This window comes from Stigmatopora nigra, chromosome 7 (assembly GCF_051989575.1).
Source record: "Stigmatopora nigra isolate UIUO_SnigA chromosome 7, RoL_Snig_1.1, whole genome shotgun sequence".
NCBI classification, from domain to species: domain Eukaryota; kingdom Metazoa; phylum Chordata; class Actinopteri; order Syngnathiformes; family Syngnathidae; genus Stigmatopora; species Stigmatopora nigra.
In genome coordinates, this window is record NC_135514.1 from 11,107,691 (window position 1) to 11,121,805 (window position 14,115).

The following is a 14,115-nucleotide window of genomic DNA, read 5'->3' on the forward strand; positions in this document are numbered from 1 at the left end:
GGGGGCATAAATAATTTTTCAAAAAGTTGGAGCAATAAACATTTAGAACTTTTTTTTTAAAAAGCTGGAGAAATAATATATTTAGGATTTTATTTTTTTTAATAGCTGAAGAAATAAACCATACTTTAAAAGAAAGTTTGAGCAGTTAACACTTAGAATATTTTTTAAAAAGCTGGAGAAATAATATATTTAGGATCTAACTTTTTTTAAAACCAAGGGGAATTTAACATTTTTTTTAAATAGCTGAAGGAATAAACCATATTTTAAAAGTTGGAGCAGTTAACAATTAGAATATTTTTTTAAAAAGCTAGAGAAATAATATACTTAGGATTTAATTTTTTTTTTTAAAAACCAAGGGGAGTAAACATTTGGAAGAAAGAATAAACACTAGTCTCGTACTTGGGAAATTGACTTAAGAAAAATCTACTTTAACAAATGAACTTTCTAATCTTTAATAATACCCTTGTGGACTTTACCTATATAAGAGGTCACAACACCAACTTTGTTCAGTGAAACCTCACCATAAAGATCAGATATCACATCATGGAGTTCCACAAGATTATAATATTTAAAGCTTTTATTTAGTTTGGATGAAGACTTGGATACTTTGCAATAAACAAATACATTAACCTTTGAGAAGCCTGCCAGTCATCTCTGAAGTGCAGATAAGTCACAAGCGACATGGACCTGATGTGTACAAAGAAGAAAACAAAACTTAATATAGAGAATTAAGATTCACCAAAAAGGCTTAATGTTTTCTTTTGAATTAATTTTACCTTGATCTGGCCCAATCTCCTCTCCTTTAACCTCAAAGGCGTGCGTTCATGACACTCTGGAAGAGCTGCATCCGGATGCTAAAAAGAGAGAACTTGATTTAACCAAACTAGTTGGGAGTTGCAAAACCATTATTGCAAAATGGAGAAATCTTACAACAAACTTAATAATATACAATCAAGATAATGAATGAAAATAAGTTAGTGACTGCTACGTGCTATTCTTTTCCATTTTCAGACAAGGCGATTAAATATACACAGTAGTGTTAACAGTTAGGAGAAAGTTGACAACTATTTTTTTATCAATACATTGAAATTGTGTGAAATCAGAACAATTACAAATTGGAAATGGGTGTTTGGAACTTGTGGTGAAATCTATCTTTACATCCAACATTAGTTGTACCACTGGATGTAATTTAGGAGAGAGCATCTACCCATCAAACTAACTATACTCATGTTGATAAATCTGACAAAAAACTTTGTAATATACGATCAAGCTAATAAATGAAATTAGTTAGAGCGCCGTGTTGTCCTTTACCTTTCCCTTTATCAGACAAGGTGATTAAATATACACAGTAGCAATAACAGTTAGAAGGAAGTGGACGTAACTATTTTTGCATCAATAATGTTTAGAGTGAAATCAGAACAATTAAAATTTGAGGCGTTTAGTACAGATAAGGCGATTAAATATACACAGTGGCGATAACAGTTATAAGACAGTTGACATAACTATTTTGCATCAATAATTTTAAGTGTGAAATATGTTTACATACAACACAAGTCGTGCCACTGGATGTCATCTAACCATCAGACTAACTATACTTACGTTGACATCTCGACTTTGTTTGATTAGATTAAAAGTATTTCTACACGACGGAATAATGGACAGAAAACGGACAATACGATTAAAGCCAAATGAAAAGTGTCGTCGTGTCACTAATGCTAAAATAGCTAGTCAGATGCGGCACACATCTGGAGAGGAAAAGGACCTCAAACTTCATATGTCGACGGTGTGTTGAAGCTGGCATTAAAGTAACAGATTAACCGGAGTTTTGGGCTCAATCGATTACTAATAAATCTCACGATGGCGTGATAAAACGCACTTATGGCCGTAAAACGCAAGAAAACTTACCTCGTTCGGATGAATGTGTCTCGACCCCCGGAAGAGAAATGGCTTCCTGAAAGAATGAGGTACCGCGCATGTGCCAAATTTAAACAGCTGGTTGGCCTACGCACAATAGCTGTTCTTTTTTGTTGCAGCCAACAATTACTGCCCTCCTGTGGCGTGGCGTAATTTTGCAATTACCACGCTCATACAGTAAAGTGAGGATCTTGCTGCTCATCTATGGAATTCCCCTATACATCAATACCAATCAAAAATACTTACATCTAAAACTCCCTGATAACCAAAGCTTTATGTCGTTCTGTTTTGGCTGAGGGAGTTTTTGGAAAGGATAGAGGTAAAAAAAAAAATGAATACCGATAACATTTGGCTTAAACCTATATAAGTAAAAGGCAATGTTGTCTGCTGCAATCCTTACCATCAGCCTTGCCCCGATGCGGCCCAAGTGACGCCATAGCCTGAAAAGATAAAAGGGAGTACATTACATATTGGGATAATTGCTTACAACTCAATGAGACACTTTTCAAAATAATACCTTTCTTATTGCAGTCCAGTCTTCTAGAATGTCCAGATCTTGGAGCATGTAAACAATATATGGTTGTGGAGGAGATGTTAAAGAAATGTACATGGCAACAAACAAGTTGCTGCTGTGACTTGTTAGATGATAGAAAAGGATATCTGAAACGACAACAGGCATCTTCTTTTTGATGGGGCAGAACGTGTCTTTCTTCTTATTTTTCCGGGAATGCAATCCATCATTCCACCATTCTGAAAACCCAGATGACAGATTATAGAAAAGATGCTACTTTACACAAAGTTACCTCTATCAAACTTTTCTATGATAATCTAGAATAAGGGTGGATTAAAAGAACTGGATTAAAAGATCTGAATATTCAGTTTTTTTTTTTATAGATCTAATACAATGTTTATTTTAGCTTTTTTAAAATATATTTTTAGATTTTGATTTTTAAACTAAAAACTGAAAAAAAATGATTAAAAAAGTCCAATTATTGATTTAAAAGGGGGAAAATCAGGAAATGTAATATACTCTTCATTTTAATTTGATCCGAAAACAGAAAGTCTGCACTCATGATTTACTTTCCCGGGCCACACAAAATGACGCGGCGGGCCAGATTTGGCCCCCGGGCCGCCACTTTGACACCTGTGATCTAGAAAAAATGTCACCACATATTCAATATTTGACTGACACTCACTTTTTTTCCTTTTTCTATCCTAACTCAGATGTCTTTTTTAAAATCTGTATTACACTGCAAAGGCTAAACTATTTACTTAATTTATTAACCAAGCAATGAGTGGCTGGAGTCTTTAGTTGAACTAAAATCAAATTGGTTTCATCCTTTCAAGGCAGTTTGCAAACTTACACAATCTTGAAGTTCAAGGCCCCTTTCATAAAGTAAAAGTTGGAAAAAAACTTTTTTCCATCAAAAACCCAACTCACTCCTCCATTAAAGTAAGGCATCTACTGTGTTTTATGCAGTGGTCTGTTGGGGAAGTGGGAGCACGGAGAGGGACAGGAACAGGCTGAACAAGCTGATCAGGAGGGCCAGCTCTGTTCTGGGCTGTCCTTTGGACTCTGTGGAGGAAGTGGGAGAGCGGAGGATGCTGACCAGGATGAGGTCCATCATGGACAGCACCTCCCACCCCCTGCATGAGTCTGTGGAGTCCCTCCAAAGCTCTTTCAGCAATAGACTGCTACACCCTCATTGCAGGAAGGAGCGCTTCCGCAGATCCTTCCTCCCATCAGCTGTCAGGCTCTTTAACTTAAAAAGGCTGTGGGTTAGGACCTCCTGAATTTGGATACAGTGTAGATGTGCTTGTATATATATATGTATGTATATGTATATATACATCTCACCAACACAGTTACCTATTTATATATTTATTCATTTATTTATTTATTAACTTACTATTAAGTACCCATTTGTGTATAATGCCTTTCCTATTCCTGCATCCTCACCCTCTTCCTATTGCAACAAAGAAATTTCCCGATTACGGGATGAATAAAGTTATCCAATCCAATCCAATCCAATCCAATCCAATCCAATTCATTCTTAGAGAATTTGATGGAATGATCGTTAGACCATTTAGGACAATATATATCTATTTTCCAATGTCACTCAAGTGTAAAGAAATATATATTAAAAAAAAATTGCAAATTCTGAGACTAACATTTAAACACAAGAAACAAGAGTTTGAGGTAGTAGCTGTATTCAAATGATTGATAACACAATCACACCCTCCCCGTTGTACCAATATTCCAGCTACAAGGATGACAATATTTTTTCCAAAAATGTCTTACACTCAGTACAGCACTCGACCAAAATGCGAAAAATAAATTGTCACTACCTAAAAAACAACCCACACTTCCGTTGTGCAGCATCCGTGATCACATTTTCTTTTTTTTTTAAATCCACTTACCTGTAGGAAAAGAAAAGTGAAACTTGTTCTCCACGGCATCAGGAAAAAAATAACTACATAATAACGCAAAACAATTATAAATGGGCACATTTTTTTGAGGAAAAAAAATACTTCACATTTTGAAAATGGATAGTAGTAGTATCATGCAAATTTAAACCATTAAACAATTCCGGGCAGTCTTAGTGTTCATTGTTTGAAGATAACTCTTTAAAAAAAATGCTAAAAGAGCATTGATGTAACTAAGAAAAAGATATTTTAAATACACTTGAAACCACTTTATAGTTTCCATAAACTGTCTGCATCAAACCATGGCAAATACAAAAAAATAAAAACAAAACAAACCAAAAAAAAAGCACCACATGTTAAGGAAGACGGAAAAAAAAAACCTAGTCATTAACGGAAAATGGTGTTGTTTTCTTTTTCCTCCATCGGATTAGTGTTTGTTCCAAAACAAACGTTTTATTTCCTCTTTCTGTCTTGAGAGCAGCGTGGACAATACCTATATTACGACAATAAAACGGGTTATTACGTGTAAAAGTACGGGAGGAAATAATAATATTTCTTACCATTTGCCTCGCGGTTTGGTTGTCAAACCCACACATGCGAAATGGAACCACTCAATGGAGCACTGTAGACAAAAACAAATGCAATTTGAACCATCTGTGATATATTAAACTTACACACTTTCAATTTAAGCCAAGAGACATATTGTCGATTGAGTATAACGAAGCATTTAATCCACAGGTGTCAAAGTGGTGGTTCGTGGGCCAAATGTGGCCCGCTACATCATTTTGTGTGGCCCGGAAATGTAAATTATGAGTGCCAACTCTCTGTTTTAGTATCAAAATATAAGGATATAGATTTATATTATATATTTTTTAAATCAATAATTGCATTTTTTTCTGTGTTCTTAGGTCAAAAATCATCTGGCAAAATCTAAAAATATAAAAATATTTTCTGTTTTCCACTTTAATATGGAAAATAATAAAAAATAGTTTTCTTTTAAAATGAAAACCAATTATTAAATAAATGATTTTCTCTTAATAAGAAAAATAAGCTAAAAAAAATGAACATTTAGGGTTCTTAATCCAGTTATTTTAATCAATTTCTAAAAAAAATCTAAATATTATATCTAAAATGGTTCGGCCCAATTCAACCAAATCAATCGAAAAGACAAACTTTGGTCAAAAGAAGCCTTTCGTTCAATTGTATGAAACCATTCAGAAACAAAAATGTACCCAGTTAAGCTAAATAAGTACATAACATTACGTCCAATTTATTAAATTAGTCAAAAGCAATCAACTCACATCTGTGTTGTCACAGCCAATCATCTCGCCGTAAGACACCTGATGGCACAGACAGTAGGTGGGCTCGTTGGGGTCCACCGGCATGTCCAGTACGTCGGAAGGGTGAACATTTCCAAAATTGGTGGTGGGGCTGTTAAATTCACCCCTGAGAGAGCAATACAAATAAATGACAGCCAATGAGAGTTGCGATGTAAAATGTGACATCTGGCCGAAACAAAACTTACGTTTGAAGGAGTTTGACTTTCTTCTGTGCGCTTTTGGGACTACCGTCTTCATCAGAGCTCTTTACTTTCGATCTCGTTTTAGCCGACTTCTTTTCCTTCTGTCGGGTGTCCACTAGAATGACAAAAAGAGAAATGTTACATGATTTGCCTGGTCTAGCACACGGGTGTCAAAGTGGCGGCCCGGGGGCCAAATCTGGCCCGCCGCATCCTTTTGTGTGGCCCGGAAAGAAAATCATGAGTGCCGACTTTCTGCTTTAGGATCAAATTAAAATGAAGAGTATAGATGTATATTCAATTTCCTGATTTACCCCTTTTAAATCAATAATTGTATTTTTTTAATCCATTTTTTTCTGTCAAATCTAAAAATATTGAAAAAAAAGCTAAAATAAACATTGTTTTAGATCTATAAAAAAAACTGAATATTCAGGGATTTTAATCCATTTATAAAAAATATATATAAATATAATATCTAAAATGGTCCGGCCAACATGAAATTGAGGGAACCAACCCGAGTCTGACACCCTTTGGTCTAGCACAAACCTTTCTTTCCTTTACTCGAGGTGGAATCATAGTCCGTGCTCTCAATCTGTTTTTCCTTTAAGTCGGCTTCGAAACGTGCCAGGTCTGTGTCGAGGCGTCTTATGTGTTTGTCCACCTGAATGGGAAATATGCCTGCTATTATACATATAATCGTATTATCACACTGTCATTTGATCTGGTACGAACCATTTCGTAAGTCTGCATGGCCAGTTGCACTTTGTCGTCTCCGAATTCTTTGCATTTGCTGTACGACTGCTGAATTTGCCTCAGGATGGACAACTTTTGTTCAGAGGAAAGTGTTCGAGCATTCGATGTGTATTCTTTTGCGAGGGAGTCGATTTGTCCTTTGAGATCTACAGGGGAGAAATATTATTAGGATTATTATCATTTTTTAAACATTTTGGCATCCACTGAAGGCGATAAAAGTCCAAGCCATCAATTTTATCAGCACAAAATGTAGATTGGGAAAACTCTTTCAGAACAAACAAGGTTTAAACCACATTTGTGTAGAAATGTCTACATTCAATCATTGAAAATTAGTGCCTCAACTCAGTTTCCATTCACTTCTCACCTTCTGTGCGTTGATCTAAGTCCCTCATCAAATTGAAATTTCTCTGCAACTCGAAGGGCAGGTTTTCTATGCCTAGTGTGACAGAAAAATACATTTATTTACATTCATTTGGTGCAAAAAACGGGCAAAACTAGCTCGCTCTCATTGATGTGTATGCAGAGGATGACTATAGACGACTAAGAATCAAGCATTTATGCAGAATATATCGATTAAGGCATTGGATCAATGTGCGTGCGTGGTGTTTATAGACACTTATTACTGTAATAAACGCAGAGAGTTAAATATCGGTCACCATTTCGGCGCATTTAATCATTTCCCCCAAGCTAGCTTCGTTGCGACAAATGAATCCAGCAAATAGACCGAGCCGAAATGTGTCGAGCCGGTCGGGAGCGCTTAAATGCTAACCTTCTGTCCTGTGTTTTACAGTACATCTAGACAAAATATTTTCTTGGCTAATGTGCGTTATAATTTGGCACAAATATGTTATATTTTGAAATAAACTTACTGTCCAAATAATGCTCCAAATACATTCCCGCCGCCATCTTGGAAAATGTAAACAACACAGCTTCCGTTGAGACAACCAAAACCTGTGGTTGGTTGTTTCCACAAAACTGACGATGGAGGAAGACTTTGCAGTATATAATGTAATCAAATGACAACAACTATTAAAAAATAAGTTGTAAAACATAAATAAACTTGATATATTTTAATATAATTTCATTTGTAGAGTTTTTTAAAGAAATACACATTGAATTTAAATTATTCATAAGTGTGGAAGCCACTAAACTGAATTAAAATGTGCTTGATTTATGGAAAACAGACACAGTAGAACAATTAAACATTAAAATTTATTGTGAGGTTGAAACAAATAATTATTTTCAAATATTTCAGTCAACAGACACACAATTGGTATTTCATATTACACTAAAACACCCCATCACATCTAACTAAAGCTATGCTAGCATCATTTATCGAAAGATAAACATAAGTAAAAAATATCAGCATAGGTCTTTTGTAACCTCCTGAAAAATTAAATCATTGAACCCATTTATCTCTTTCCCATTTTTTTGAATGATTTCTTTCCCATTCTATTGTTGCCTGTCAAATGTGTTTTTCTCTTTGTGTTAGCTGGTTTCTTCCCAAATTTGCTCTTAACATTTTTCCCCGACTTTGGTGATTTCTTTTGGGCGAACGCTTTAGTCTGTTTTCCCTTCACATTTTCTCCGTCCATTTTGGGGACTTTTGCTTTTTTTGGTCCAAAAGGTGATTTATTTTTGCCTTTGGGCTTAAGTTGAGGTGATTCCTGAGCTGTTGTTCCATTAGTTTTAACCTCCTGCTTTGACTTTGCGGCTTTTCCGGGGTCACTCTTCTTGGGGTTATCTTTTTTCACCGCATTATCATTGGTCGAATCGGTCGCCACTGTCGCCTCGGTAGCATCTTCCTTATCTTCTACTATATCAGGAACATAGAAAAAAGAAGTTATTTGTCAGCTGTTACTGCACAGGTGTCAAAGTGGCGGCCCGAGGGCCAAATCTGGCCCGGCGCATCATTTTGTATGTGAAAGTAAATCACAACTTTCTGTTTTAGGATCAAATTAAAATGAAGTATATATATATATCAAATTTCCTGATTTCCCCCTTTTAAATCAATATTTGCAATTTTTAATCCATTTTTCTGTGTTTTTAGTTCAAAAATCACTTTGTAAAATCTAAAAATATATAAAAATATTTTCTGTTTTCCACTTTAATCTGGAACATAAAGAAAAAAATGGTTTCCTTTTGAAATCAATTACAAGAGATTTTCCCTTACTAAGAAAAAAAAAAAGCTCAAATAGGGTTAAATTATCAATGGAAAAGTGTTTACCTTGTCCTGCGGGTGGCCCTGGAATCCCGTTGGCAATTTTTTTAAACTTGGCCACAAAGAATCCATCAATGTTGTGAGCGTGGGGGTAAAAACGCCTGGTGAGACGCAGAGAAGGATGGAAATGACGCTCTTTGAACCGAGTGAGACCCTCCTTGCCGAAATCCAGTCCCGTGGGGACCAATTTGACATTTCTTTTCTTCAAGGCGTAGTCCACCACCCATTCGTTCTCCTCCATCTGCCACAAAGCATTTTGTCACACACCAAAATGGTACCAACCTTATTTTTGCAGCATACAAACCATTATGGAGCACGTGCAGTAGATGAGATAACCTCCCGTTGTGGAGTTAGCATTGACCGAGTCGATAGCTGACAGGATCAATTCTTTCTGCAAGTGGGCAGCCAATTGGATGTCCTTGTCATCCTGTCAAGAAAGATTTCCATTGGCCAAATGATACCATATTTTCTCGCATAAATTAAGGTACCGTATTTTCACGACTATACGGCGCATCGTATTTTTAGCCGCAGTGTCAGTAACGAGTGCTATTTCTGTATTTTACACACACAAAAGGATACACAGATTTTAAAGACGCAGCCAGGCAAATAGTAGCTAGCTAGTAACTAGTGTTACTATTCTAACGCTGTCACCCATGCTCCGTAAAGCTGTGTTGATGCCGATCGCCAGGCCATAATCCATTGGGTGTATTTTAACAAAAGAACTATATATCCCAGCAGTCACTGCACAGTACTTTTTCTACAGAAAATAGTAGAGTTGGGGGCTGCTTGCCGTAGTTGTGAGAGATGTAAAGGACAGTGTGTACCCTATCGAATGATTTATTCTATTTTATCGTGATAACAATTTTAGTATTGGTCAATATATAAAGCGCACTGGATTATAAGGCGCCCTGTCTATTTTGGAGAAAATTTAAGACTTTTATGTGCGCCTTATAGTCGTGAAAAAACGGTATTTCTTTGTAGAAAGGTTTGCTGAGGAAAAAAAATGACATGCAATAAAAAGAATCGCTATCAATATAGGAAATAATAAATGATGGTTTACCTTGCTGTTCTTTACAAAGGGGTCTTTAGCAATGACCCCTGTTCCCGAACACGGCGCATCCAGTAGCACTCGATCAAAGCCCCCCATAACCTGCAAATAGCTGCCTTAGTACACAACTTCTTGGTCCCAAAAATCCTCCCCAACTCACCTTTGGGAACTCCCTGCCGTCATAGTTGCACACCATGGTGTTGGTGACCCCCAGACGATGAATGTTACCCACCACGCTCTTCAATCTATCGGCGTTAGAGTCATTGGCGACAATCACCCCCGTGTTTCTCATCAACTGAGCTGTGGACGTTAAACGAGACTCGTACAAACGCCCAACCGTGCATTTTCTACTTTTATACTTACCGATATAGGTGGTCTTTCCCCCGGGGGCTGAGCTCATGTCCAGCACCAATTCTCCTTCTTGTGGCGCCAGTGCCATGACTGGCAGTAAACTGCAAGCACCTTGGAGCATATATTGGCCGGATAGGTACTCGGGAGTTGCGCCTGGATGGTGACAAGAGTTATTGTGAGGAAACATTTAAGTGGGTTCTTACTTTTTGAATCTGTAATAAGTGTAAACTTACCGATGGGGACTGAAGAGTCGTAAATAACTAGACCCACTTTGGACCATTGGCCCAGTGGGTCCAAGTTCACTCCTCTGTTGATGAGGGCCTTAAAAATAATTAAAAATAAAATAAAATGTCACTGTGAATGGCAGCCAATGGGTTAAAATTCATAGTTTTGTTTGATAGTTTATTCATGCTCTTTTTGAATTTCTTATAGGCTAATTTAATTAAAACAACATCTTTAAAAAGGTGAAACCTTCTTTTGACATTTAGATATACCTGTTTTTTTTAAAGGGAGGGAAGGGGACTATAAATTATTTTACTTTTTTTTAAAGATTTTTCATGATTAAAGCAAAACCAGTCAAAACTAGCAAATGAAAACTTTTATTTTGTAATTTAAAAAATAAAGATTCATATTCAATTTTTATAATGTAATAACTCACCTATTTTAAATGCACAAATTATGACCTTTTTTTTCACCCTTTCAGAGCACTCAATGTTGGCGGCCATTGACGGACTTAGACGTCCAATCCATTTTGACTGATACATTACAGCGTCCTTAAAAACCATACTGAAGTTTATGTAAGTCCAAAATAAAAGTAATGCCAAAAGCTTTTTGTGACCTATCCCAATTGTATTTTTTACATCATTTTATGGTTGCATTTAAGACTTTTTAACACCCCACAGATACCCTGTAATGATATTTTCCAATCCATTCAATTTGCATCATCTAAACCCCAGCTGTCACCTGCGCAAGATCCCTCCTCCTGGTTTTCAACGTATTGGTCCGAATAGTGACCGGTCTGTGAATTTCATTAGCCTCCAGGAACTCCACGAGCTGTTAGCGAGGAGAAAACAAACATTAAAACCACCTTCCAACAACTACTTATTTTCAAATAGACACAATTGAATTGTCATAATCAGACTGACCTCAGAGAGAGGGAAGAGATCCATCAACTTTTCCATAAGGTAGTCATTGTAGCTGTAGTAGGTGCAAAGATCAACTTTCAGTAAAGACAGGTACTCCTTCCTGTCTCTCCCCGCCTCTCTTTTGTCCGAAAAATTACAAAGGACATCGATGTTGTCCTTAATTCTTTGGTGGATTGCCTTGAAGTCCATGGGCAAGATTCCTGTAGTGCACAGATGACAAAAAGAGAAAGACCATGTCATTAGGAAAGTGTTTTTGCATGCTTGCTATCCATTTTAACACACAAATGAATCACTTGATAATCATTTTCTCTCATTTTTGTGTTTCTCACATCATTGGCAAAAAAATTGGGACACTTTAACTAACCTTCTTTCTTCCGCTCTTCCGCGCTGGGGAGCCGAAACTGATCCATGTCTATATTGGTCTGTATCGTGTCATCCTCAACTGATGTTTTCTTTTTTTTGTTTTTCTTCTTACAGTAATCAAAGTCATTATCTTCATCACTTTCGATCTCCTTAAGTTTGTCCAACTTGGCTTTCTTGGCTGCACGCTCGATCGGAAGCAGCTAGAAAATTAAACACGTTTCCATTGTTAATCACACATCCTTCAATTTCCAGGATTCAGTGAATAAGCCCCGCCCCCCACTTCCAAAAAATTTAATTAATACTTTTAATACCAAATCCTGTGACAAATTATCCATCCAAAAAGTGGATTTTCCTTCTACTACCATAAGATTCTATTTCCTTCCTTTGCACTATTTTCTGATGTCATTGAGACCATTTCCCATCCAAATATATCAATATTACCTTTCTGAGATAATCCACATATTTATTAATATTTTTTTTCTTGGGAAACAGAAACTTTGGAGCTAAAAAGCCTAAAAAAGGTGAAGTAAAATGTTCATATTTTAGCCATGTAACATTAATCGTACCTTATCATCGTCACTTTCATCTTCATCAGTGGCACCATAATCATCTACCATTTCTTCATCCTCGTCATCATCATCATCCTGCAGTTCCTTCATCTCCATTTGCGTGTTCGTTTTAGCTTTTTTCAAGCCTCCTTTCTCCGGCCCTTCAACTTTCCCCTCATCATAATCGTCTTCTTCCTCCCAGTGTTCGTCGCTGTCGTCGTCGTCCTCATCCAGTTTACGCTTCTTATTCGTCGGTTTCAGCCATTTACTGTTGTCGTCAGAGAAGCCTTTGGAAATAAAATTTGGGACCCCATTAAAAACGACAATCACTTAAAGAAAAAAAAATTCTGAAAAGTGAAGTCCAGTGAACCAGATGGGGAAAAAAGTAACGTCTTTTTCGGACTATAAGTCGCACTAGTCAAAAAATGTACATTGAAAGGGCAAAAATAATATATATTATAAGTTTTGCTGGAGTATAAATATTTTTTGGGGGCTGGGGGATTGTATCTAAAACAAAGAATAAAAAAATCATCTTATTAGAAAAAATAACACTATTTTTTATAGTCCGTAAAATACGGTAACAGCATGAGTTATAAACAACTCCGGATTTAATACCTTTTTTTGCTTGTTTTTTCAGAACTCCTGTAGCCTTCGTCAAATTGTTAGCGGCTCTTATGGCATTCCTGTAAAAATCATAAATATGATGAGGATAATATTGAAGAACGTACTGTGTATTTACATCCCAATCTTAAAATGTCTTACCTTTTCTTGGCTCTCCTTGACGGAAGTTTTGACCCGGATTCATCTACAGGGATAGGTGAAGGTCATTTTTAGATTCCAATACATGTTTTTTTGACGCATTTAGTATTTTGATAACAGGTAAAAAAAAAAAAAAATAGTCACCATCTTTTATAAATTTGGCCAACTCTGTTTCCGCTCCTTGCTGTTTTCTGGCTTTCCTCCCAGGACCGCGTTTCACCTTGTTGGTGGGATCCAACTTTCGGCCCATGATTTCACACTAAAAGGACACCTTGAAAAGAATAAAACATGTTTGGCACCAAAGAAGAGGCACTATTCTTGATATTATGCTCAGGCAACTTCAAATACTATTTGCCCCCCAAAATTAACTTTTGTTTTACGTTATTAATCAACAGTATAAAGATATTGTCAGCTGTCAGTTTGAACCAAGACAGAAGTAATACAATTGTTTTAGCCTCATACTTAAATACTTAAAACTCTGCAAAACAACTTAATGTTGCTTCATACTCTATATTTTTCGAGAAAATAAATAAAATATTATAATCCATTATGAAAGATTCGTCTTCAACGAAAATGAGTTAAATGCAATTTTGACCAAATTGTCCATTCATGTGATGCATTCAAGTTATTGTGAATTTATTATATTTGACAGAAATATATTCATTTTGACTGGGCAGAGGTAAAACTTGACTACGTACTTGCAAAAAGACGACGGTAAATGATCAAATGCACGCACTTTGTAAATGAGTCAACTAGCAGTTAAACAACTAAATAATTATGAGCCATTGAAGAAACAACATGGTACTTACGTTTATCAGATTTCTGATTGTATGAAATAGGACGAAAAATCCACACGTGAATTTTCAGACAACACGTTGCTGCACGCTTCCGGCGCGGGAAAGTGACGATTAGGTGCCGACAATTAACTTCAGGCGCCAAATGCTGTCAAATTGTAGCTTCAGAAAAGGCACTTTTTCATCTATAAGAGTTTTTCTTGAGCGTATAAGGTAGTTATTCACCAAGGGACGACGTTGCAAATAAATCTGTTCTGAAAAGCTCATTGTGTG

At 36.3% G+C, this 14,115-nt stretch overlaps 2 protein-coding genes and 1 long non-coding RNA gene across 4 annotated transcripts; all 3 read right to left on the reverse strand.

Annotated features, from left to right (window-relative positions):
• Positions 1-559: 559 nt before the first annotated feature.
• On the reverse strand, positions 560-3,947 carry LOC144199830 (uncharacterized). Of its 2 annotated transcripts, XR_013326977.1 has the most exons (5): positions 2,432-3,947; positions 2,315-2,354; positions 1,906-2,206; positions 777-854; positions 560-687 (listed from the first exon to the last, which is right to left on the reverse strand). It is a non-coding gene; the product is annotated as an uncharacterized LOC144199830 (long non-coding RNA). The 2 variants fall into 2 exon arrangements; XR_013326976.1 differs by having other exon boundaries at positions 1,906-2,354.
• Positions 3,948-4,108: 161 nt separating this feature from the next.
• Positions 4,109-7,582, reverse strand: ing4 (inhibitor of growth family, member 4). The gene is made up of 8 exons (XM_077721704.1): positions 7,483-7,582; positions 6,978-7,049; positions 6,593-6,759; positions 6,407-6,521; positions 5,867-5,978; positions 5,643-5,787; positions 4,902-4,963; positions 4,109-4,834 (listed from the first exon to the last, which is right to left on the reverse strand). Exons 1-8 carry the CDS (start codon positions 7,517-7,519, stop codon positions 4,795-4,797), a joined length of 750 nt encoding a protein of 249 aa, XP_077577830.1. The 5' UTR covers positions 7,520-7,582; the 3' UTR covers positions 4,109-4,794.
• Positions 7,583-7,806: 224 nt separating this feature from the next.
• Positions 7,807-14,089, reverse strand: nop2 (NOP2 nucleolar protein homolog (yeast)). Its single transcript, XM_077721254.1, has 15 exons — positions 13,858-14,089; positions 13,193-13,319; positions 13,052-13,094; positions 12,905-12,972; positions 12,308-12,576; positions 11,743-11,941; positions 11,379-11,578; positions 11,197-11,286; positions 10,467-10,554; positions 10,246-10,386; positions 10,043-10,182; positions 9,895-9,984; positions 9,139-9,261; positions 8,841-9,075; positions 7,807-8,429 (listed from the first exon to the last, which is right to left on the reverse strand). The coding sequence occupies exons 2-15, from the start codon at positions 13,296-13,298 to the stop codon at positions 8,026-8,028; spliced, it is 2,196 nt and encodes a 731-aa protein (XP_077577380.1). The 5' UTR covers positions 13,299-13,319; positions 13,858-14,089; the 3' UTR covers positions 7,807-8,025.
• Positions 14,090-14,115: the final 26 nt, after the last annotated feature.